This window comes from Notamacropus eugenii, chromosome 1 (assembly GCF_028372415.1).
Source record: "Notamacropus eugenii isolate mMacEug1 chromosome 1, mMacEug1.pri_v2, whole genome shotgun sequence".
NCBI lineage: Eukaryota > Metazoa > Chordata > Mammalia > Diprotodontia > Macropodidae > Notamacropus > Notamacropus eugenii.
In genome coordinates this window covers 725,166,638-725,193,225 of record NC_092872.1, presented here as the reverse complement: position 1 = coordinate 725,193,225, position 26,588 = coordinate 725,166,638, and the positions used below count along the sequence as shown (strand labels likewise).

The 26,588-nt window shown below is 43.0% G+C and overlaps 1 protein-coding gene and 1 long non-coding RNA gene across 2 annotated transcripts; one reads left to right on the top strand and one right to left on the bottom strand.

The window, feature by feature from the left end:
• Positions 1-1,463: 1,463 nt before the first annotated feature.
• CD8B (CD8 subunit beta) lies at positions 1,464-23,006 on the bottom strand. The gene is made up of 6 exons (XM_072636926.1): positions 22,607-23,006; positions 13,826-14,179; positions 11,649-11,744; positions 8,216-8,305; positions 4,378-4,414; positions 1,464-2,252 (listed from the first exon to the last, which is right to left on the bottom strand). Coding segments are annotated over exons 1-6 (624 nt in total). The 5' UTR covers positions 22,653-23,006; the 3' UTR covers positions 1,464-2,251.
• Positions 6,530-11,323, top strand: LOC140521669 (uncharacterized). Its single transcript, XR_011973022.1, has 3 exons — positions 6,530-6,608; positions 7,399-7,585; positions 11,017-11,323. It is a non-coding gene; the product is annotated as an uncharacterized lncRNA (long non-coding RNA).
• Positions 23,007-26,588: the final 3,582 nt, after the last annotated feature.

The following is a 26,588-nucleotide window of genomic DNA, read 5'->3' as shown; positions in this document are numbered from 1 at the left end:
ATATATTTATATATTTACATATAAAATGAAAGGCAGGAAGGATTTCAAACTACTCAAAAGTCCTCTTTAGCAAAACCCACCAGCCTGCCTTAGGCAGATGGCAACTACCCACATCAATACCACCCATCTCATCTCTACCTCTTGCTCCAAGCCCTACCCCCAACCTCTTTATAGTATCTTAAAGCCAGCCAGTTCTGCCACAGGTGTTTATATTCTCCATAGAAAAAAATTACAAGCAAAGAAACCCAGACCCCCAAAAGTCAAAGTGAGTTTGCAAACCAGCAAATGACACCAGTATTAGCAACACATTTTGGAAGGGATAGACAATAGATATTTGAGGCAGTGGTGGAGGGAGAGAGTTCTCAGGCTTTTCTGGTACCTACCACTATTTTGGTGCAAGGACTCTAACATCCTTACCTGTAAATGTCAGTTTCCCAAATTGTAGTATCCACCAGCTCAACAATCCTTCATTATACATTTTTTTTCCATGGCACTTGCCAACAAACTCATCATCCAAAGACAAAGAAGATAGTCTTCTTCATAGAATGTGGGTCCCTTGCAGGTCAGGGGCATGCCCACCTATGGCACTCCCTATTTTGCACCTCTACATTCAGTAAAAACGTGGGGACCATGAGATGGCCATGTGGCATTCAGGTACGTAAGGTCATGTTGATTTCTTTGCTTTTTTTTTTTTTTTCCTCCAACTCCACTCCTTGAGATCTTGGAGGGAAATCTCTGGGCTCATCTTCCTTGAGCTCCAAAATTGGAGACCCTAATATTTTACATGCAGGGGTGTGGTTGGTTTGTTTTTATCTAGACCTGCGAATGTATCCATGTAGGTAATACCCCATCTAGACCATATTGAATAGTCTTAGAAAGTTGCCACTGAGAATGGAATAATCTCCATTGTCACTCATCCAGTACATGTTAAAGGCAGCACTTGACCAGAGGTCTTTTTGCCTCCAAGACCAGCCTTCTATTCACTTTGGGAAGAGTTTTAGCCTTTTTTGTGTCCCGGATCCCTTTGGCTGTCTAATGAGACCTATAGACCCTTTCTTAGAAAAAAGGTTTTTAAATGCATAGGATTACAAAGAAAATCAATTAAACTGAAACAGTTATAAAAATATATTTTGTGAAAAGTTCATGGACCTGAGGTTAAGAACGCCTGTTCTACAGCACGCTGTCCCTTCTCCTTGCATATCACTTAATAAACGCTTGTTGAATTAGATTTTTGCCAACCATCAGGCTGGGGGCCAGGCTTCATGTGCACTCACTAGTGACTGCCACTTACCAAGTCTCTGCTGCCACCATATACCACCTCTGAGTCTTCAGAAGAAGACCTCGGTTATGTGAAGTATCCTCCTTGTTAGGAACCCTTTAAGATATAAAAATTGTGTTGCATTTGGGACATTTCTTTTTTAAATCACCTTTGATTGTTCTCAGTGAACAAAGGAGCCCAGATATCAAGACCAGGCTTCTACAGCAATTTATATCAGACTTTATTTGAAAATAAACAAAAAACCCAGGACACTTTTGTTCAGAGATGAGAAAAGAGAAGAAAACAAAGACAAGACTTAGAACAGCAGACCAGAAGGGTGGCACCACCTTCTAACATGCAATGTAACCCTTGTTGACACCAGAAAGCAAAGTCAGTTGTATCATGCAGACTCTAGCCCTTAGAAGCCAATGCAACCAGCCACGGTCATCTGTTTCTTTTTACAAATGAGACAATCTGCAGTCTTTGCTCCTGCTGAAATTTCTCTGCTTTCTCTTCCACTTAAGTGAACTTATTTTTGTTAGACAGTCATCAGGGAAACACTTCAGAATCGTGGTAGCAGCTCCAGTGCTGAGAAACTACAAACATGGCGGCCAACTGGTGACTTTCAAAGGCCCTGGGCCAGAGCATGTCTGAATCTCTCCACAAGTAACAGGAAATGGTATTTTTATCCCATGTTGTCACATAATCTGTCAACACTCAGCAAATTACAGAAAGTGCTTGAGGTTTTAGAGAATGCTGTGCTACTGATGACCGCCAAACATACTTATCCTCCGAACCCAGCTCACAAAAAGTGCAGGCAATGGCGCAAAGCGGGTGACCCCAGTGGCTTAGGAAAATTTCAAAGGTTCATTGCTATTCTGATGTCTCAGTTTCTCCAATTCTGCTTATGTAAAACCCAGTGCATTTCTTTAACAGGTTATTTGGAGAACTTTATTTTGGGAGTAGGGTGGAGAGGGATACTCATCTCTGAAGCCTGAAAAAGAAGTCAGAAAATTATTCACCTTTTGAAACTGGCAGGCTGAATTTTTGTTATTGTGAACTATAACATATAAGGGACAACACTATAGAGTGGTTAGAGCTCTGGATGTGGAATCAGGAAGGCTGTAGTTCAGATCCTAGCTGTGTGGCTGAACTGACTGTTTATATTTTGAATTTATTTAACTATCCACATGTTGTTACTCAGAATAGAAAATAAACTCCTTGAGGTCAGGAACTACTTTTGCCTTTCTGTCACCAGGCAGCATCGTGCTTGAAAACCACTAGTCTAATTGAATCAAATCAACCAAAGGCATGCAAAGTCACCAACTTATAGGATCAAAGATCTATAGATAAAGGACTTCAGAGTTCCATCTAGTCCAACCCAATCATTTTACAGTTGAGGAAACTGAGGCAGAGACTGGTCAAGTGACTTGCCCCAGGTCAATGGAAGCTGGCTAAAGAAATATCTCTGAGCATCAGTTATAACATCTGTTATAACTACCTAATAGGGATATTATGTAAACCTTACAATTCCATTAAAATGGTTATTATTATTAGTAAGAAAGCAAATAATCTCTTTCCAAGCACTGAGAGTACCTAAATTTTATAGGATCATTATAGGGAAGATGGTGGCCAGCTCTCTGCTGAAGCCCAGAACATGCTAAAGGGTCAAAAGGCAGATGAGAGAGGGTCAAATGAGCAGAGGGCCTTAGAGGATACCCACAATTTGAGAAGCAGGAAAATAAGCAGAAAAAGGAGGAGGGAGCAGAGAGGTGGGGAGTTAGAGTCATGCAGGCCCATGAAAGGCAAGGAAAGAAGCAGGTCATCACAGGATCACAGCTTTGGAGCCAGATCAGACCTTCAATATTAGCTGGTCCACATACACACACACACACACACACACACACACACACACACACATCTTGAATGTACAGAGAGATTTGTGTCTCCTTGATTAGATGGTAAATGCCCTGAAGGCAGTGACTACAACCCTCCAGTGACGTGAATATTTTAATGTTTAAACAGGATCTTAGACAAACATCAGGTTTTCACAGCTGACCCATAAGTGTTTAGCACCTACCCTAGATACTGTTGCTTTTAAGGTATTAGAAACTCCCTTTTCCTGCTTACAGTCAAACACTGGTATTCTCTGGTTTAGGAACCATGGAAAGTCAAGGCCCTAGAAGCTGAGAGAATCCCCAGTACCTGTTTGTAGTAACCTAGGACACTAATTCAATCTGTGGACCTCCAATCAGTTAAACAAGCAAGAAGGTATTTGGGGCTCATCGTGTACCAGGCACAACAGAGGGAGCCCCAGAAATGGTTGCCACAGAATTGTATATGACACACCTGGGAAATCAGAATGACACCCATTTGTTGTATGTCTTTATAAAAACATGGCAGCACACTTGTGCAGACCATAGTTCTTCAATCTCTGTTTTTGGTGTAAAACATTCCTGTTTATTTGCCTAGCCCTTGGCAACCTATGGGAGGGAGACAATGCACACCCCAAAAATCTAATCAATACCTAATATACACAGATTCTGCGGAAGTCTCTCTTTGGGGAAAAAAAGCTAATATCACACTTAAATTCATTAGCACTATTTTTGTTTGTCCATTAATTATTTTGTTGTTATTGTTGATGAAGAGTGGTTTGAGAGGGGAAAGGACTTGTCCAGGGTCACATAGACAATATGTGTCAGAGCAGGATTTGAATTCAGGTCTTTCTCACTCCAAGTCTGGCACACATAGCTATAGGGAGCTGACCTGTGATTTCACTGGAATAAGGACCTCCCAGGTCAGGGAACTCCCTCTGCCAATGCAACTCAGGACCTCCTCTGCAACTCTGAAAGAGATGCCTGGGGCACTAAGAGATTTAAGTGCTTTGCCATGGTTAGCTCTTACTGACTCCAAGTCTGGCTCTCTGCAATTTATACGTGATCATTTAATCCAGAACTTCCAGGCTTTGGGTTCAATTCAGTGACTACTAGAAGGCAACAACTGCATGAGGAGGGGGCCATTACTAAGAGTACTGAAAACCCAGAATGTCCCAACTCATGCAGAGAGTTTTAACCAGGCAGTAAGCATCAGCAACCCTTTGGGGGATTCATATTACTTACTATTTCACGACGTGGTGCCGAGCTACATTCCACAAGTCTGCGGGGAGAGAGGGAGAGGCATGAGTGTTAACTTCATCTATTAGACTCTCATGTCCACTAATCAGCTGACAAGACCTCCTTAGGCTCCCTTTACTGTTACAGTTGGTTATTGAGATTCTCATGCATGGCCTCATGATCCCCAACCTTAGGAGCTTAGGAGCTCACCAGGGAGAGACTGGTCCATGGAAAACCACAGGACAGTAATAAAACAGAATAAGACGAAAAGTTTCCCAAGTGCACCAAATTACAACTGGAGTATCATACTGAGTTCTGGGCATCATGTTTGAGGAGGGACACTAACATGGAAAGTGTCAAAAGGAGGGCATGGTGAAGGATTTTGGGTCAGTATATGAGAATTGCCTGAAGAAATTGGGGATATGCAGTCTGGGAAAGAGACTCAGGCAAGATAAAATAACTATCTTTGCCTATTTTAAGGGCTGTTATATGCAAGGGGCAATCGGTCAAAAAACATCTGTTAAGCATTTACTATGCGCCAGGCACCATGCTAAGTGATGAATTAGGAAGCTATTGCAATGGTCAGGTAAGAGATGAAGAGGGACTGAAATACAGAAGTGACTGTGAGTGAGAGAAAGAGACACATGAGAGATGGTCTGAAGGTAGAAATGGCAAAACTTGGTGATAGATTGGACGTATGGGGAGAGTAGAGATGAGGAGCTGAGGATGACACCAATGTTGTGAGCCTGAGTGACTGGGAGGATGGTCATTCCATCAATAGGAAGAGGGAAATTTACAAAAGGGGAGAATCCAGGGTGGATAGAAATAATGGTTTCTGTTTGGGAGATATGTTGAGTTTGAGATGACTACATGGTCTCTAGTTTATGATATCCAAAAGGCATTTGGTGATACAGAATGATAGTTTTCAAGAGACCAGGGCTGGATATATGGATCTGGAAATCATCTGCTCTAAGATGGTAACTGAACTTATGGGAAGTGATAAGATCAAATGAGAGAGGATAGAGAGAGAGACGAGAAGAGAGGCTAGCATAGAACCTCGAGTTATTGTTCAGTTGTTTCAGTCATGCCCAACTCTTTGTAACCCCATTTGAGTTTTCTTGGCAAAAATACTGGAGTGGTTTGCCATTTCCTTGTCCAGTTCATTTTAGAGATGAGGAAACTGAGGCAAACAGGGTGAAGTAACTTACCCAGGGTCAAAGAACTAGGATGGGTCTGAAGTCATATTTGAACTCAGAAAAATGAGTCTTACTGACTCCAATCCACACTGTGCTCTCAAGAGACTTGAAAGACCCCTGAAATTATTTGATTTGATAAGAATGAAGAGCCAGCAAATAAGACTGAGAAGTTATGACCAGAGAGAAGAAAGGAGAACCCCAAAAACATAGAAAAGAGAGAATCCAAGAGGAAAACGTGATTAACAGTGTTGATTGCAGCCAAGATTTGGAGGAGGATGTGACTGAGAAGAGGCCATTAGATTCGGCAGTGATGAGATCATGGGTAACTTTGGAGAGTGCAGTTCCATTACAAAGATAAAGCCAGAAGTGTAGGTGTAAAAAGAGGGTGAGAGAAATGGAGATGTACGTAGACAGTCTTCTCAAGGAGTTTAGCCTTGAAGGAAAAGAGTGATAGAGCATGATAGTTGCCTTGGAAAGCTGGATCAAGTGAGAGTTTTTTGAATCTGACAGAGACCTGGGCATGTTGTAGGCAGCAGGCAAGCAAGCAGGAGATAGAGAATGATGGAAGAAAGAGGACAGATTATAAAGAAGACAATCTGCTGGAGAAGATGGGAGGGGAGGGGATCAAAGATGTGTGTACAGGAGTTGGCCTTGACACGTCTTTATCTGAGGTTGTCACAAGGGAGAAGATAATGGGAAAAATTGTATGAGTGAGGGGAGATGAGGACAGAGGGAGAAGGGGCAGTTTTGGTCCAATAGTCTCAACTTTTGGGGGAGGGTCAAATGTGAGGCAAAGGTGAGGGAAGGGATGTAATGAGAGGCTTGGGGATAGAAGAGAAGATTTGGAACAGCTGCCATTGAGATCAGGACAGCAAGTCTAGGAGAGAAGAACAGAAGGTTTGAATTGAGGCAGTGAGGGCACAGCTGAGATCAATTTTTAGTGGTCAAGTCACCATGGTTTTATGATTTTCATTCAGAAGCATGTGAATACGAATGAAAGAGACAGAAGGTGGAAGCACACCAGGATCGGGGTTTCGTGAGGTGTGAGCAAGGCACAAGGGATCCCAGAGTACAGGAGGGTATAGAGTCAAGATGGGGAAGGGAGAGAGAAGAACCAGCACAGGCATGATGGTTTGGGAAACAACTGAGGGAGAGGGACGAGAGGTCACAGTGAAGATGAAGAACAAGGGCTGGATTATAAGGCACTGAGAAAGATGAGATGATAAAAGATTAAGACCAGAAAAGGGAATTTCAGAGTTCATGACCATGTAAGCCACCAAGCTTTCTATCACTTCGTGGGTGACAACAAGCTCAAAGGTATGAACATCTCAGTGTGGAGGTGAATTGGGGAACTGAGTAGATTAGGGAACTGGAAAATTGGGGTACTTGAGGAGCATCAATATGCATGTTGAAGTCCCCATGTATGAGGAGAAGAGGTGAGAAGGAAAGAAAAACTGTGAGCCAGGCACTGAACTCATCGAGGAAAGGAGCGTGTCCTGAGGGCTCCATGGATAACAGCCACTAAGACCTGGATTAGGTGATAAATTGGACAGCTGTAATGTCAAAGGAGGACAGGCTGCTTAGTGGATGTGGTACAGGGAGACAATGAAAGAGGCAATGGGGATCAGTGAATATTTATCCTTCCCCACAGTGACCAGGGAGACTGGTGGTATGAAACAGGGTGTAGCTGGTACTGGAAAGGGTGACCAGGGTAGCAATAGCGAGAGGGAGCCACGTCTATCTCAGTGAGCAGATGGAAGGAGCAAGAAAGGAAGAGATTTAAGATAAAAGGAAGTTTCATGGGGGTTCTATTTATTCTGTTTGGACCCAGAGAACAGAAACACGCTCGATGGGTGAAAGTTACAAAGACACAAACTGAGGCTTGATTAAGGCAGGAAAAAACCCCTGACTTCCTAACAATATGAGCTCTGCAAAGTGGACTGTCTTCAGAGAAAGAGGAGACAGAGAGCTCTCTCTCAGTGGAGGACTTCTGTGCAAGCTAAATGACCACTTGACAGGTAAGTCATTTCTTGGTCAGGTGTGGTCCAGACTAGATGACTGGAGGTCCCTTCTAACTCTGCAGTTCTGTGAAGAGGCACTGGTCATACAAGAAAAGTAAAGTAATATACTGTTATTGGATCAAAGATTTAGGTTCAGAAGAGGACATATTTTACAGCTGAGGAAACTGAGGTCCATGCAAGTTAAGTGATTAGGCAAAAGCCACACAGGTAGTAGCAGAACCAGGGTTTGGACCTCTGACTCTAACCTTCCATGGTACCATGCTGTCTCTCATTTTCACTTGTCCTGACCATGACCCTAATCTTGTCTCTTTATCTTTCAGTCTAATTATTCCTTCTCCCATTTCTCAGCTCTGAGAGGTAAAATGGACCACAATGGATTCTAGACTTCACTGGGGCAGGCTTCTCCCTGGTCCTTCTTGGTCCCACTCAATTCCAATCCATTTGATCTCATAAACATTTATTAAGTGCTTGCTGTATAAAAGTAGGGAGCATTCTTCAAACAAAGAGTCCTCAGGATGCAATCCAACATTTCCCTTCTTTCCCACCTTTTCCCCAGATCTACAATGGACTGTGGAAAAATGGTGATCTCTTGATCTCTTTCTCCATTTGTGATGATGCACAACTTACAATTCATTCGGATGATCACAATTAGGGGAATGAGCAGAACCACAGCACATCCCACCAGCAGGCTTAGGGGGAGGGCACTGCAGAAGAAACCTGAGGCACATACAAAAAATGAGTGTTTTTTTTTAAGGCATGAATTCAATAGCTTTTTATATTGAAAGGCATTGCATAAAACTTAACTAGTAACTATATTAACATACATGGCATTTATAGGATTTTTATCATGTCAGCTGTAGTACTGCACCCCTCTCTTTTAAGATTCATACATCCTTGCATTTAGATTGGGCACTGTACAAAGCAATCCCTGCAGACAGTTCTGGAGCTGCTTGAGGAAAAGTTTAGGACTAGTTTGAAGGACAATGGAAAGAGTGCTGGATTTGAAGGCAGAAAGACTTGGGTTCGGATCCTCCCTCAGATGCTCACCAACTCTCTGACTTTCCTCATCTATAAAATGAGAGGGGTGAACTTAGTGGCCTTTGAAGTCCCTTCTACCTCTAAATCTATAATCCTATGATTAATGAATGGAAATAATAGGGAGGTACATTTCAGTTTAATATGAGGAATTGAACGGAATGAATTTAATGCTAAGGACCCCTGAGCCTTGTCATCTCCCACACTGATGATCCCTACGACTTCTAGCCTTTTCCATCTGCCCTCCAGCTGAGCCCTCTTAGCAATTAGAGTGTGAGAGCCATGAGTGTCTTTACTGAACTTCCAAAGTTCCATCCCTTTCTTAAGTCCAGACAATCAACAAAATGATAAATCAAGTCCTGATTTGTAGTGATTGTAGATGTCTACAATTGGCCCTGGTCTGAGTTGGCTCCAGTGCACTCATGCCAAGGCCTTTAATACTGGCTTTCATAATCATTTTATGTGTCATGGGTCCTTTGGACAGTCTGGTGAAGGCTACATACCCCTTTCTCAGAATAATGCTTTTAAATATATAAAATAAAGCATGCTGGTTTACAAAAGAAACCAATTATGTGGAAATACAGTTTATGAAATATTGTTTAAAAAGTTCATGGATGCTGGGTTATGAACTCCTGCCTTAATAAATGATCATTGTGGCAAAAATAAAAAATGATAATCATCTGGTGGCCAGTCTTCTGGTGACGAAATCCTCCATTTCACAGATGAGAAAACTGAGGACGAGACATTAAGTGACTCCTCAAAAGCCACTGAGTCTAGCGTTCACCACCACACCCTCCTAATCTATGCAATGTCCCAGACTGCTTCTCTTAAGTAGTTGAAAATCAACATCATCAAAAGAACCCAAGAATGTTAAATAACATTTAATAATCTATACAAGTTCATAACAAAGACGATTGAGAGGGGAACAATGAGAAAAGAAGAATGGGCAGAGAACTACTTATAATAGGCCAGTCTCAAGGATGGAAAATCCAAGAGAATCCAGCAAGTGCTTGTTAAACACCTGCCAGATGAAGAACAGTGCACAAGGTGTTGAGGGAGATGTGAACTTTAGATAAGAACCAGTCTCTGTCTGAAGTATTGCTCTGAAGACCCAGGCTCCCTGTCTGCAGGTGTTTTAGCATGGATGGGACCTTGGTGAGAGCATGCTGGTCTTTTCAGCTTCCCCAAGCACTGAGAGAAGTATAGTAGCATTGCCTCTGACTACAAATATCTCCCTTCAGATCACCCCTGGAAGGGACCGTAAAGAAGAGTTTACTGCAGTCTTCTTATTTTACAGGAGAGGAAATTGAGGTCAGGGAAGTTAAGTGATTTGTTCAAGGTTACAAGCCAATAAATGGCAGAGGTGGGATTTGAACCCAGGCCTTTTGGCTCCAGCATTTTCCCCATTGTATCATGGAAGCTCTTTTCCTTAATGGGGGACACAGCTGCATGTGCAGATGAATCAGGGAAAAACTTTCTAACAATCTCTTTCACTCTGCAAACACTTAAAGGCATCCCACACAACTGAAGCCAGAATCCTTCCCTTCCACTGATGATACCCAGTCAATGTGGGCTGAAGGAACCAGCAAGGTATGAGGCAGCAGTAGGACAGCTATAAGACACCAACAAGAATACACTGTCTTCCCCTTGCATGAAATCATGCTGCCACCATGTCTGGCAGAATCTCTGAGCACAGTTTGGTTCATCATCTCAGTGGATGTCAAGGAGCAGGAGAAAGTCTGGAAAACAGCAATTAGTTCAAGGGGTCTTAATAATTTGTTGTGTTCCAGATCTCTTTGGAGGTCCAGTAAAGCCTATGGACAATCTCTCAGGAAAGTTTTGCATTGCCTACATTCATAATTGAAGGAGATGCTAAATTACAGTCAGAGGTTAGTGAAAATAAAGATGTAATCCACTCCCCAACCCATCCAAATTCACAAACCCCTTGAGATCTATCCATGGACACCAAGTTAAGAACCTGTAAGCTAGAGTGAACAAGGAGGCTGTGAAATTGGAAAAGGAGGTTTACTAGATAAAGAGAGACTAAAGAAAAACAATGAAAACTCTTCAAACTAGAAAGACAAATGGATTAAAACAAGGAAGGGGTTATTAGAGGAAGAAGTCTGGGTCATTGTATACATTAGGAGGGTATAGTGGAATGAATCGTAGACTTGGCTTTTGGGAAACCACTTAATCTCTCCAATCTTCCATTTTCTCATCTGTGAAATGGAGGAATTCATCACCAGAAGGCTGACCACCGGATGATGAAAAGGAATTATAATCAAGGTCTATAAAAATCATATATATATACCAATTAAAATTTGTTTAATTTTATAAAGTAATTGAAACTTATTTTTTAAAAAAAGCATGTTAAATCTCTCATTCTCTTCGAGGTCTTAACTGGAATACCCCACAAACCAAAAGGTTTGAATTCAGACAGCTTTCCTGGTGAAGCTACATAGAGCTGCGAGTGACACTGACTGATGCCTCCTCTTTTCTGCATGGATAAGAATGATTTCAGTTCTAACAAGTATTCGTTAAGTGCTTACTATATGCAGAGATTTTTTGATAAGCGCTAGGAGCAACATAATGTTAAATAAAACATGCTTCTTGTCTTCTTAGGACCCTTCCTCTATTTGGGAGATACAATATACACAGGATATTTGTGTGTCTCCAGCTTTAATAAACTCTAATAACTGACTTTGATTTTTTTTTAAAAGAAATCTAAGGTGGAGGTAAAAATAGCTGGATCACATAAGGACGTATGCATACCATTCAGAGACTTATATTCCAACTTACCATTTGGAAAATTCCAACTGGTTAAAAAAAAAGCATTTAAATGAAGTTAATTCTAGATTCGTGCTAGAGGATGGTGGCCTGGGAAATCCAAAATAGCAGATACTAGAAAAAGTAATTTATTTGTGTTTATACTCCATTATGTGCCTCAGGCTCCTTTTAGGAGCTCTTACTAAAATCAAGCAGGCATATTGCTGAGGGGGTCAGAGGAATGGGAAGGAGGCCTTACCATTCTGTTGAGTGACTTCTGAGTGTTTCGTATTGCACGGTCTCTTCCTGGGGGTGGTCTTTTTGGTGGGTATAGGGGAGGTAGGCAAAACATCAACTGCAACAAGGAGAGGGATATTTTTTACAAGAGAACTTGGGGCTCCCATGCATATATAGTCTAGCTGAACTGACCTATTTGCTACTCCCCATATACTACATTCTGTCTCCCACCTCCACAGAAACTGTTTCCCGTATCTGGAATGCTCCTTCTTCTCTTTCCTTCTTAGACTCCCTTACTCCCTCCAAGGCTCAGCTCAAATGCCATACTTTCCATGAAAGCTCTCTAATTCATCCAGTCATCCCCTTCCCACCTCTAAAGTTCTTTTAATTTACTTAGTATGTATTTTGTGATTACTTATACGTGTACATGTTTTCTCTCAATAGAATGTAAGCACTTTGAATGCAAGGGCTGTTTCATTTTAAAAATATTTCTAGATTTAGAAGCTTGCACAGTGCCTGGCATCTAGTAGGTACTTCATAAATGTTTGTTTAATGCAATTAAATTGAGTTGAAGCACATTTAAGCAGTAGCCATGCTATACACCCAGGAGACTTCTTTTTTAACTTTTCCTGTACTATAAAGATGATACCTAGCGTTTATATAGTGACTGAAGGTTTGCAAAGAGCTTTACAAAGCTGTAAGGAAGAAACAGTTTTTTCTCAGTGGTATAAATGCATTTGAGGGTCTGAGTCTCCTAAACCTAAATAAAACCCGCTCACAACCTTCCCCGTAACTCCAAACATCACCAGAGCCGAAGGATCACTAGGAGACCTATTCCTTCGCTTCATAACCCTCAGGTTCTACACTTTGTGCCTCCCCACCAGACCTTTCAAGATTACTCTTAATTAAATTAAAATTAAAGAATTAAAAAATCATTAGACTTGCCACTAGACCGCACTGCCACTCATTATATAACCCAATGCCTTTGGAGGTGTCCAAGTCTTTCTCCCTAACACCCTGTTCCTGAACTGTGGACTAACATCTTCATGACCATATCAATTTGACTCAGTTTATTTTCTCCTGAATTGCTGGTTTCTTTAGGACAAGTCAGCATTGACTGGCTTTACTTCCTAGCTCCCCAGAGACCACCTACCTGTTGTTGAATTTTTATGTAACAACCTAAGCTAAACTAAGGATGTGGGGGATAGGAAGAGGAGAAAGAGAGACACAGATAGAGAGACAGACAGAGGGAGGGAGGGAAAGGGACAGAAGGAGATGAAGGGATAGAGACATGCAGAGATAGAAACACAGAGACAGAGGATAGAGGCAGTGAGAGAAAGATAGAGACACAGAAAGAGAGAGAGAAAGAGAGAGGGAGGGAAAGAGGGAGGGAGAGAGAGAGAAAGAGAGAAAGAGAGAGAGAGAGAGAGAGAGGATAAGCAGTGACTATAGTCTAAGTTGGTTTTCTCTTTGTGTTCTCAGCATCTAGCACACAAGTAGTCACTTAATAATCTCCCTTTAAATGGATTTGAATCAGATTCTAAGAGGCTGAACCTACCTGGGCGACAGGATTTTAGAATGGACCCAGTGATCTGTTTTACAATCTCTATTACTAGATTCAAGTGAGTTTGAATCCTGAATTCCTGAACAAAATGTACAGAAAGCCCCCCACCCATCTCCGAAGTGTCCCTTAGAATCTTAGAAGAATCTTAGCCATGAACAGGGAGGGAGGAAGGCCCTCCTTTTGTGGATCCCCAAACACTGAAAGACGGATTCCTGAACTATATCTTTAAAGGGTTAGAGATTTTGAGCTGGTGGGTCATCTTATCCAACTCCTTCATTTTACAGATGAAGAAAAGAACCTAGTGGAATTAAGAAGTTTGTCTAAGGTCACCTAGCTAGAAAATGGGAAAGGCATAATTTGAAATGAGGTCCTTTGACTAAAATAAAACACCCTCCATAAAAACTCTTTATGAGATCCTCTAACTTCTTATAACCGGGCCACAGCTAACACACAGAAAGAATAGGAAGGGAGAACCCTTGGGCCCAGTGCTCGGTGGAAAGCTTTTCTGACTGAGACTCTATGGGTGAAGGCTGATGTTGCGGAGACATGAAGACCCAGTTCTGACGTCCATGGGGTACATCCCCTCTGTCTCCCCATCAGAGGCAGTGCTTTTGTGAGATCAATAGAGCCCTTACCCACATTTAGCCGGGTTCCGCTTCCAAAGACCAGTTGATAGCTTTCAAAAATGCCACAGATATAGATGCCACTGTCTGAAGGCTTCACATTCAGCATCCTGAGTGTGGATCTGTGTGACTCTTTGGATATAAGGACATGTTTTTGATCAATGCCTTCCCCATAAGTGGCCTTGGAGTCCAAATGGACCAGAAACTGATAGTGACTGTCAGGGCTGGGAGGCGCTACCTGACGAAACCAGTAGATTCTGTAAATACTTGAGGATGACCTCATGTCACAGAGGAACTTTGCCTCTTGGTCAGTCTGAACCAGGAGGGTTTCTGGGCTCTGCATGACAGAAGGGACTCCAGAGATTCCTAGAGAGGACAAGAAAGGAGAGAGAACACATCAGCCCATCAGGTACCTGTTCTCAACGTGTGAACGGACTTTGAGCTTTTGAGATAACAGCTTCTTTCCAGGCTCAGCTTAAATCCTAGCTTTTGCAGGATGCCTTTCTCAGGACCTGCCACTGCTGATGCCATCCCTGATAGTACTTCGAAGCATACTGTACATATCTAGTACATACATAGTTATGTCCAAAATGTCTCTGCCATTCAAATGTAAGCTCCCTCAGGGCAGGGATTGTAATGTTTTCCTTTTTCTGTCCCTCTAGTCGTTAACACAGTTGATTGGCACATAGTAAGCTTTTTTAAAATGTTCATTCCTTTTACCCAACAATACCACTTCCAGGGCTGTATCCCAAAGAGATCACACAAATGGGAGAAGGACCCACATGTACAAAAATATTTATAGCAACTCTTTTTGTGGTGCAAAGAATTGGAAATTGAGGGGATGCCCCTCAGTTGGGGAGTGGCTGAACAAGTCATAGTATATGAATGTAATGAAATACTAATGTGTTATAAGAAATGATGAGCAGGTGGACCTCAGAAAAATCTGGAAAGACTTTTATGAACTGATGCTGAGTGAAACGAGCAGAATCAGGAGAACATTGGATATAGCAACAGTCACATTACATAATTTTGTTAGACTTATCTCTCCTTAGCAATGCAAAGATCTAAGACAACTCCAAAAGACTCATGATAGAAAATGCTGTCCACACCCAGTAGCAGAACTATGGAATCTGAATGCGAATTATGTGCTCTCTCTCTCTCCCTCCCTCTTTCTGCTTCTTCTTTCTTTCATTGGTTAGAATGTGAAAATAGGTTTAATATCAATGAATGTACACGTTGAGCCTATATCAATTTGCACGCTGTCTTGGGGTGGCGGAGAGGGGAGAGATGGGGAGAAAATTTGGAACTCAAAATCTTATGGAAGTGAACATTGAAAACTAAAAATAGATCAATTAAATTTAAAAAAATGTTCATTGACTGGCTGACTGAGCTCTCTATGTTTGTGTCCTTTAGTCAAAGTGTTTAATCTCTCTGGCCTTACTTCCCTTGTCCAAAACAGGGCAGGGTTGCAGTATATGACCTCTGGGGTCCCTTCCAACTTAAAATCCATAAAACAAGGAAACATTTATTAGCAGCAGGCAGGAGATCTTTACAATGCTTTGTTGTTTCATGACCCCATTTTCTTGGCAAAGGTACTGGAGTGATTTGTATGTGTCCAAAACCATGGATCTTATGTGTCTAAAGCTGGAAGGAACCTCAAAGGAAATGTTATTCCAGCTCTCTCATTTTACAAATGAGAAATTTCAGGTTGACTGACTTGTCCAAGGTCACACAGGTAGTTAAGTGGCAGTCATGCGTTGAACCTATGTCATCTGCCTTCAGATCCAATGTTCTTTTCATTCTACTTTCTAAAACATTTGGCCTCAGTTTTCTCATCTGTAAAATGTATAATGCCTGCTCAGCCAACTTCACTAGGTTGTCATAAGAAAGAAATGAAGTAGCATTATTAATAAGGATAGCTGTATACAAGGTTCACCATAACCCTTAGAGGTTTCTACTCCCCACTGAATCCATACACTACATTCTTTAGCTTGACTTTCAGGATGATCAGAACCCCATTCAATCCACTGTCTATCTGCAGGCATCACAGACCACCTGGGCTAAGACTTTGTACAAGGTAGGCACTTAATGTCTGTAGAAAGGAGCTGGTCTTGAAATGCATCTCAGTTACATAAACATCCATCACTTGTCTGCCCTGTGTTAGTGTCCGTTCAGACTGTGATGGGAGTTTGTCTTCTCCTAGGACTGAGGTGCATTCTGTTGCCTATTCTCACATGAAAGAAGAGCTTCAAGTACCTTTAACATACTTAACTGTAGTCTGATGAACAGAGTCCTGGCTTTGGAGGTAGCACACCTAGGTTCTGGTTTTCCTTCTATCATTAAATATTAAATAAAGTGACCATATCTCTGAACCAAAAGGTCCACAAAATGGGTCTGCTTTGCCCACCTGACTCAAAAGGTTGTTGTGAGGGCGTGTAGAACCAAGGAATGGATGGCACCTTAGGCATAAGGTGTCATCATGGAATGCCCTACGGTCAGATCAGGGGTCTGGACCTGCTATTCCACTAACTAAGCATGCAATGTGAGTCGTCAGCCATGTTCTCTGAACCTCAGTTTCCTCATCTTTAAAATGGGGACAATTACATCTACCTTACCCACCTCCTAGGGTTAGTGTGAGGATCAAATGAGGCAGTGGATAGGGAGAGCTTTGAAACTCAGTAAGCCACTAGCAAAGTGCAAGACATCTGTATTAAACAACAATGAAAACCCAGAAAACAAAGAAAACATTTAAATAAGTACTGGGAGGCACAGCACAGGTGAGAAAAAAGAATTCTGGGGGGCAGAGAAAGAAATGATGCTTAATTACAATTATTAGTAGCTATGGAAGCAATGTGAGCTGCACAGTTACTAATTTTGAAAGTCAGATATTTGGTCGATCTCTTGAGTTGCTCTACAATCATACTCATTTTTTCCTTTAGCTCCTAAATCTTCAATGGCTCCCTAGGATCTCTAGGAAAAAATAGAAGCTTGTTGGCCTGCCATTTAACAGCCTTTTCCAATTTGGCTCCAGCCTCGGTTTTCAGACTGTGAACCCTCAGGCATCAGAAGTACCTGACAAATGCTCTGATTAACTGGTATTACTTCCCCTGCATCCTCTCTACAGCTAGGTCCTGTAGGCCCAGGAGTCCCTGGGACCTGGCTGCTTATTTGAATCCTCACTGCATGTTTCTACTGGACTGGAGACAAATCTACATAACTGTAACTTCCAATAGGGCAAATTCAAATTCATGTGACCACTTCAGGGAATTTATTGTGTGTATGGATCAGGACCAAACTGTGCATTTCAGCCAATCTGTCCTATTTTTTGTTCCTCACATTTGGAGAGTCATCTCCTGCCTCTGTGATCTTGCATAGGCTGTGACCCCTGTACCTGCAATGCCCTCCCTCCCTGGCTGCCCCATCTTGGAATCCCTAACTCCCTTGAGGATTCAGTTCCAGTGCTGATCTTCCTGTTTATTTCTTATTATTCCTGCTTATTATTTCTAGAGAAAGTCTCAAATTACTTCGTGTTTATTTACTAATGTATACTTTGTATTTCCCACTCCCCCAAGCCATTTTTGTTTTCAAATTTCCCTTGCCTAGAACAGTGGTAGGTGCTTAAGACATGCGCTGGATGGAATTAATTATGTATCTTTGGCTTAAAAAAAGTTCCCTGGTCTCTCTCTTTCTGCTGCTCAAGCTTTCATCTTCTAGTCTCTTCTTCCCAAGCCTGAGTCCTGGCCCCAAGGTTATTTTACTTGACCTTAGCCCAGTGGTGCAGAATAGTTTTCTGCTCTGATAAGATAATGTTGATAAAAATGCCTGTTGACTCAAATCGATTCAAGTATCTCAACATCATTTCATGTGCACATTAGACCTTCTATCCCTCAAATCCCATCTTAGAGATGGGCAAAATGAGGCTTTGGGAGGGAAAGTGACTGACCATCCTCAAGTTGAAGAGCAATTCTGCTCCTCTTAGTAAATCCTGGCCATGGCGGAGAGTCTGTGGAGTGATCCCCAGAGATGTAAACTGGATTTGGTTGTTTAACCCTCCTGCTAGGAAAGGTGATTTCAGGAGATCTCTCAGCAAAACAAAAAAAAATTTTAAATATAGTACCAAGCCTCACTGGTTTGACAGTTCTCTTTTCTATCCCCATTGTTAGCAAGAGGGAAGACTTTTCCACTTTTCCAGCTATGGATTTTCTAGGAGGTGAAAGTAAGGAGAGTCTTTCCTCAAAATAAGTCCATGCACTAGTTCGATGGAATAAAATCTCAACGTAAATGACAAAGCTGTCATTCTCTCCTATCTCCTCATTCCAAATCCAGTGCTCCACCACCAGCTGCTTTGTTAGTTCATCCCTAAGGAGAACATGTCTGGAAATATTTAACTACATTTTTTCTCTCTCTCTCCTTCCCCTTTCTTTTTTCCTTTCTTCTTTTCTTTCATTTTCTCTCTTTCTCTCTCTCCTTCTTATAACTTTTTTTTTTTAGTGGCAGTGAGAACAGGAGAGGCAACAAGTTCCCCACTCCTAGATAGAAGATAAAGAACTTCGAGCCAGGAAGATCTGGTTCAAGTCCCACCTTTGGCACATAGTGGTCACATGACTCTGGGTAGGGCACTAAACTCTCCCAGACTCAGTTTCTTCTTCTGTAAAATGAGGCAGGTTGAACTCAATGGCTCATGAAATCCTTTCCCATTCTAATTTATGACCCTATGATGTCAGAAGATGAACCAGTCTGAACACCTGCTGTGTTCTCCCTCAGCGACCATCTAGTCCAGTTTCGCAAAAGGAACACCTATTACAAAATATCCCTCATGCAGTCCTCCTCCTCTTCTTGAAGACCTCCACTCCCTTCCCACTTTTGGATAGTTCTAGCTGAGGCAATGAATGGAGAGATGGCCTATTAGATGTGGGTTCAAGGTCTGCTTCTGATGAAGATTTCCGGGTGACCCTGGGCCAGCCACTTAATCTCTAGCAGTGCAGAAGGTGCAGATCTGCATTGGTAGAGGGATTTTCCTCATCTGGGAGTTCCCTGTACCAAAGAAATCACACATCCGGTTCCTACTCTTTTCTTTCTATATCACCTGTATTCCTCTCTCTTCCCCCTCCCAGAAGGTCATGCCTAATAAAAAAAGAGGAAGGAAAAAAGTTCAACAAAACTAACCAACATATGGAAACAGTCTTTCATTATATGCAATGATCTACAGTCACCCACAGGCCTCCCTCCATCTTTGCAAAGACCATTGGCTAAGTTTTAACCCTTGGGTACCAAAACCTGTGGAGCCTAGAGAAAGTCTAGGGGTATTCCGAAGGTAGCAACAGAGCCCAAACTCCAGAATGGTGCTCCTATGCCTAGCCTCTTCTCTCTAAAACACTCCAGATTCCATGTAGCAGAATGGTGCTCCTTACAGTTCTCACCCTACGTTCTCTTTCTTCACCAGTGTCTACTCCTACAACGCCCTCCTGGCTTGTCCTCTCCACCATTCTCGCTACCTGTTGAAATCCTACTCATAGTTTAAAATGCCAAACATAAAGCCTTCCTTTACAATCTCCTCTTTACCCAAATGTAAATAGCAGCTTCATTTTCTGTAGTCGCTTTAAGCTTGTTTCATTCAAGACACACAATGTCCCCCTGGGGTAGGTGCCGTGGTTATCCCCATTTTACAGATAGGAAAATGGAATCTCAGAAAGAAATGACTTCACGCAACTTGTAAGTGTTGGCAGAGAAGGATCTTTTCTTGCTGAATTTGCCTAGTTCCTTGTTGGTAGCTCTCTTAAAATAATAATAATAATGATTAACAATAATAACAGCTGGTATTTTTGTAAGGTCACTTAGCTTACAAGTCATGAGGCCAGTCATATAACTATCATGTGCTCCTACCATTCATATGTATGTGTGTGTGTAGATATATATATACATATATATACATATACGTATGTATGTATGTATGCATGTATATGGGTACGGGAATCAGAAAAACCCAAGTTCTAAGTTTGAATCAGTCACTAACAAAGGGTAAAGTCATTTAACATCCGGAGTCTCAGTTTTCCTCATCTGCAAAATGGGGATAATACCTGCCGGTCAACTTTATCTGTTTCCAAGAAAGCACGATGCCTTCTATTAACAGAGTATTAGTATTATCACAATTACCTTAAATGCCAATAACTATTAATATCACTCATAAGAACAACTTGAGGTTCACAACAACCCTATGAAGAAAGGCTCTTGCCCAAGCCTAGGGCCTAATATAGTGCTTGGCATCTAGTAGGTGTTTTAATAAATACTTGTAAACTGACTGATCCCCACCTGGAGATTACAGAGTTGGGGAGGGGAGCATGCCTCCATAGGCGCTCTATAACAGCTTAAAGATGGAGTGCATCTTCTTCCCATTGTACAGATTCAGAAACTGAGGTTCAGAGCAGGGTGTAACAGGTTTGGAATGGGAGGATCTGGGTTCTGATCCAACCTTGGCTGCTACTTATTCCTTTTGACTGTGGGCAAATCCCATCACTGCTCCTGGCCCCATTGGTTTCCCCATCTCCAAAACAAGGGGTTTGTTTTTGACGATCTTCAAAGTCTTTTTCTCCCACATCTGTATTCTCAGAGAGGGACAGTTATTTTCTCAAAGTAGCACTGTCAGATCCTGAACTCAGATCTGTCTCCATCAGGCAATGAGCATTTATTAAGCACCTAATGTGTGCCAGGCTGTGGGGATACAAAAAAAAAAAAAGACAAAAGACAATTCCTACCTTCAAGGAATTATTATGGTCTAATAAATAATTATGGTCTAATGACTCCCTGACCGTGGCTTGACCACTGTCCTACATTGTTTTTATTGTACTGCCCAGCAACTTAAACTGCCAACGCAAGTTGTAAAAGCCCCATGTCCTCTACCCCTGAAAATTCCAGCACCCCAGACCTGTCAATAGTAGGCTTTTGGCAGTCAATTAATGAGCATTTATGAAGTGTTTACTATATACTAGGCACTGGACAAAAGGAAGGCAAAAACAGTTTCTGTTTTAATAAATGCCTTTTGCATGAATGCAGGATCGCCCAGGCGGAAAGGCGGATGCTTGAGTTTTTCTTTTAGGCCCAGATCAGAGAACCACAAAGCCACAGCCTGAGGATGAGACCAGTCCAGAAAAGGGGTGAAGTGTCCTAGTCCTAGCTGTCAGTGAATCAGCTCCCTCCTCCCTGACTCTGGGATTCCCTACCTCTGTTGGAGAGTCATCCCCAGAAGAAGTCCTTCCCTGGCCCATGAAGGCAGGGACTGTTTCATTTTGATTCCTGTTTCCCCAGGACCTTGCACAGTGCTTGGCATGCTTGGTCAATTGAATGGAATCAGCCTCCCAACTGAGAACCACCTGGATAGGAGGTTACGAGGAATATGGGCCGGGACTTTGCCAAAAAACTTAGTGGTGTAAAAACTCTAGAGCAGATGACCCTTTAGGACAACACGAGATTTTACACTCGGACTGTGTCACAGATCATTCTGACTCTCTTCTGTCTCTAGGCCAGGCTGGACAATGGATGGAAGTAGCTCACCACCCTTGTCTCGGAGAAGTGCTGGCTGGTCTGGTGAGCTAACTCTGGCCAAGTTTCTCCTCTTGGAGTCCAAGGGGGCTTCTGGCTTGACCTGAATTTCTATGCTTGCTCTCCTTTCGCTCCCCGAGCTTCAGTTCCCAGAGCATGGTAAAGACCTGAGTAGATTCTTAGAGGCAATACACTATTTCTGGAAGGATCCATATTTGCTAAGCCTCCGGGCAACTTCAACTAATTTCCTTCGGTGATATTGTCCAAATAAGGTTGGCAGGTGGTGACTGAATGTGTGAGTGTGTGTGTGTATTTTCTGGCAGTCCCTGACAATTCTCAGAACTGGATGACCACCACTCTGTTATTTTCCATGCACGAGACAGTCAAGGCTGGTTTCTCTCTAGCTCTAGGCCTACCAAGTAAGTGTGCACTAAGTACAGTTTCTATCCTCAAGGAGTTCTCATTGTTTGTTAAAATACATACACCTGCCCTATGCTCCTCTCAAGGTTATGAAATTTGTGGTGGGAGATGGCCCCTTCATATTCACTCCACAATAGCAAAGGTGTGGGGTACAGTTGTTTGCGGTGCTCATCCTACCTGCATACTGTAAGAAGTCTGAATTGAAGGAAAAAGAGGTGCCCAGGACTCCTGTCTAGGCTCTGAGGAGTCCCTAGGATTGAGGCTAGCATGCCTTCCACCACCATGGGCACCTTTCTCCTGCTCCAGCTTGGTTCAGGCGAATGTACACTTGGTGCCAAGTCAGAGGCCTTAAGTTCAAAGTGGGACTCTGTCACCTGGCATCGTCTCTGAGCCACACTCATCTCCTCCTCTGTAGAATGAGTGGAGTCGGACTAGGTGGATCCCCAAAGTCTCAGCTTTAAAATCCCCTAATTCATTCCCTTGCTTTTTTTCTCTCCTTGTCTTCTTTCTCCCTATCGATCTATTGGACTTGCTGGCTGGTCACAGGATGGGGAGGTGAGGGGGAGAGGCTCCTGATCCCTGGACGAGAGAAGAGGAATTGTCCCCTGGGCTGGGACAGATCCCAAACCCGACTCAGAGAGTCTGAATGCACGTCTGGAATCATCATCCCTCCTTGGAGGAGGAGGTTAGGGTCTCCGCAGTCCCAATGAGTGAGCTGAGGATTTCAGAGCGCTGACCACTCCCGCATCCTCCCCCAACCCCGCACTCTCGCAGTCCTTGGACCCCCACCAAGCCCTGGACGACCCCTTCCCCCATCTAGAAGGTCCAGTATCTCACCTGAGATCTGAATGGGCAAGAAGAGGCTGAGCCATAGTAGCTGCATCGTGATGAGCTTCAGGGGGTGAAGGCCACTCGGTGGCCCAGGTCTTGCCGGCTCCTCCGGGGCTAGGCTGGAGGGCGGGGCTGTGGGGGAGGGGTGAGAGGGAGAACTGCACCCTTTTCCCCCTTTTCCCCCGCCCACTGCCCTCAATGGGCGGGGAAGCTGTAGGGGAGGAAGACTTCGGGCACGCGCTTGACCTGGAGAGGCTTGCCCCCACCAGCCCCATCCTCAGTCTGCCCATGGGGGCGGTGGGGCTGATCCAACCGTGTCTCAGTCTCACTGGGGGCCCCGGGACATTTCACTTTCTTACCCTTTAGACCCTGGGGACCTCTCACCTTCCCGGCATTGCCAAAGAACTCACGAGGTCCCGCCCAGGCTGCTTCCGACAGCTGCCCCTCAGCCTCAGTCAGAGGAGGGGGGGATCCCTGTGTGGGTCGGGGGTCGTACAGAATCATATGGGATGGCGTCTGTGCCCTGTTCCTCCCTGATTCTCGCCTCCAACAGGAAGGGAAAAGCGGGGTTTGGGATCCTTCTAAAGTCTTGGGCAGGGGTTCTATTTTTCCTTTCAGATTGTGAGCAGAGAGGAGCAGGGTGCAAGACAAGAGACCATGAAGACAGAGCATCTTCAAGAAAAGAGAGATGATCCCTTTTCAGGTACATAGTAGAGGCCCTTCCCATTCAGGGACAGGTGTCACTATGACCGCTGAGGTCTCTTCCAACTAAATCATTAAATACAATGTTCACTAAAGACCATAGAATCGGAGATTTAGACCTGTAAGGGATCTGAGAGGCCATGAACTTCAACTCTGCCTTTTTAATGGGGAAAACTGATTGACGTGCCTGGGGTCACACAGATCACCATTTGAACTCAGGCTCTGACTCCAAATCCAGAACTCCAGAAATTTCAAATATTCTGTCTCTGCACTCTTACACACTTAATGAAAGATATAAGCTTTATAAACAGTTAGGCATTAGCGATAAGCACCTAACTAAGCGATGCACAACCATTTTTTTCCAGTTTCTGAGAAATTTTTCTCTTTTCACGTTATTCTCCAGTCTCTATAATTCTGCGAAAATATCTCCAGTATCCTGTAGACTCTCATTCTCATGTCTCCACATACAGATAATTATATGTTAAAATTTAATAATCTGTTCAAAGATTTTTCCGAGCAGCTTTATATGTAATTGCTAAAAACTGAAAGCAACCTAAATGTTCAACTGTAGGGGAGATAATTAAATTAATGATCATAATCCATGATCGTAACGGAATGCTGTAATATGGTTGAGACCGACAAGTGTATTACAGAGAAATCTGGAAAGATCTTTATGAAACCATGCAAAGGAAGGTGGAAAAAAAGCCCTCCAGAGAGTAGGTACCAACTAGGTTCATATGAGGAAAACTGAATGAGAATGAATGACAAGAATTCTGACAGGGACAGAAAAGTGGAATGATTGTTAGGTCTTGGACTTCATTAAAGAATTAATGTTGTGCTTTTGAGAAGCAGCTCTTTGGTGATGGCAGAAGAGCCAGATCTCCACGTGAGGAGAGCCGGGTTTTTAAAGCCCCAGCTTGGCTTGTGTAGCTTGTGCCCTCCTAGGCAAGTCCCTTCACTTTTCAGGACCTCAGCGGGTGACTCTTAGAGTTCTCTGCCCAAGAAAGTGAGCAAAGATAAAAGCAGATCTCAGCAATGAAAGGACCTAAAACAAGTCCCAAAGACTCAGTATGGAAAATGCTGTCCACACCCAGAGAAAGAATGTGGAGTCTGAATGCAGACTGAAGCAGACTATTTTTCCTTTTTGTTCTGTTTAATGTTTTTCTTTCTCATGGTTACCCCCATTCATTCTAATTCTTCTATATAACGTGACTAATGTGAAAATATGTGTAATAGGAATGTATATGTGGAACCTATATCAGATTGTTTGCTGTTTTGGGGAGGGAGGTGGGAGGGAGAAGGAGAGAATTTAAAACTTATGGAAGTGAATGTTGAAAACTAAAAAGAAATAAACTAAAAAAAAAAAAAAGCAGAACAAACCCTAAAAGCCGCCTACATGTCCAACAGTGGAATTCATAATTCAACTGTGGTCCAGTAATCTAAGGGAATCCTCTAGCAAGGATGGGGAACTTCTGGCCTCCAGGCCATACGTGGCCTTCTAGGTGCAGCCTTTTGACTGAGCCCAAGTTTTACAGAACAAATTTTGTTATTAAGGGGATTTGTTCTGTGGAGTTTGGATTCAGTCAAAGAGCTATACTTGAGGAGTTAGAGGACCCCACGTGGCCTCAAGGCCACAGGTTCCCCACCTCTGCAAGGCAATTGATATGGGCAGGTCTGAGGAATATAAAGAAATCTGAAAGGGTATTTTTCTAAAGACAAGACCAGGGCTATACCAGATCCCTCTGCTAGAGACAATCTGATGATTTAAATCCAAGAAAGGGAGTTAGTGACTGATAATGGGTCAATGTGTGCTCTTGGTGGTTTGGAATTAAATTAACTGTGTTGGAATTCCCAGCTTGTGTGAATTTAAGCCAGTCATGACTTCCCTGAACCTCAATTTCCTTATCAGTAAAGCAAGGGCATTGGCTCATCCCTAAGGGGCTGTTTAGTTTTAAATCTTAGAATTCCCTCCCAAAATGAATTTTCTACAGTGGGACATGGATAGGGTTATCCTGGATATAGTGTGTGTGTGTGTGTGTGTGTGTGTGTGTGTGTGTGTGTGTGTGTTTGTGTGTACGTATACTAGGGCATATTCTTAAGGATGACAAACCTTTGGCTACTTTCAGCTGGTCACATGTGACTCAGTGCCGATGAGCTCAAGTGCTTTGGGGATGGCAAAGTAGCTGGTGGTCCAATGGACAGAATACTGGGCCAAATCAGAAAGAGTTTAATTCAAATCCATCATCAGATTAGTTCCAGCTGTGTGACCCCAGGGCAAACTCTGTTTCCTTTTCTGTAAAATGGGGATAATGAAGGAGGGCACCTCCTTCCAGTGTAGTTGTGAAGATCAAATGAGGTAATTTTTGACAGAGTGCTTGGCACACAGTAGGTGATTAATAAATGTTTGCTTTCTTCCCTTCCCCCCTTATCAATCACTGAGTAGGATGGTGGCTCTTTAAAATCCCTCGGTTGACTCCTCTTTTTTCCATCTAAAGATTGTATAAAGAGTATTCTAGTCTGTTGGAGGGGAATGGGTGGAAAAACTGCAGCCCTTCCTCCCACCCTGGCCCTAATGACTATTCCTGGGTGGCAGGCTCTGGGCTAGGTGGGTTGAGCCTAGGTCTTATGACCCTGGCTGCCTTTTCTGTTTTATATTTCCTTTCCTGAATCGAGGTTACCAAACACAATCCTGAGATGGGTGCAAGGTCAGGAGGTTGGCGTTCTGGGGTCTGTGATGAGAACTGACTGGGGGCAGGAGGCATGCTTGGAGCAGATGGTCATCAGCTGGTCACACGCAGGGACTGAGTAGAGTGGGGTAAAATGTCATGGTGCTTATTCAGAACTAATTGCCGATGTTTGTATGACCTGTTCAGGTTCTTCTATCAAGGCTGTCTGTGAGAGCCTTTCCTTTGTGTGGAGGGAATGAGTGAATAGCTGTCCTATACCTAATTCATATTGTATCTTGAGTAGCTTTCTCTTTTCACCTCTGGGGAGATCACAGCCATGAGGTCAAACTTAGATAATTTTGCCCTGGTGTCAGAGTGGGGGCATAATGAGCCAAAGGGGGTGAGGAGGAGCCTGACACTCTTCTAGGTGGCCAGGCTCTCCTGGGACTGACTGTGGTTTGGGACCAGACAAGAGGGACTTCCTCAATGGAAAGGTTCAGAGTACAGCACCTCAGCCTCCTAGAAGTGGTTTTATGATTAGACAGGAGATATAGTAAGTGGCACATAGTAAATCCTATATAAATGTTAGCTATTAGGTGCATAATATCTATATGTGTATA

Bases quoted from the DNA above. Each gene is read 5' to 3' on its own strand.
- CD8B (XM_072636926.1), bottom strand. From the start codon at position 22,652: ATGCAGCTACTATGGCTCAGCCTCTTCTTGCCCATTCAGATCTCAG. The intron at 14,180-22,606 runs GTGAGATACTGG...TGTCCTCTCTAG, and splicing joins CTTGCCCATTCAGATCTCAG to GAATCTCTGGAGTCCCTTCT. The intron at 11,745-13,825 runs GTAAGGGCTCTA...TCCTTGTTGCAG, and splicing joins CGGAACCCGGCTAAATGTGG to TTGATGTTTTGCCTACCTCC.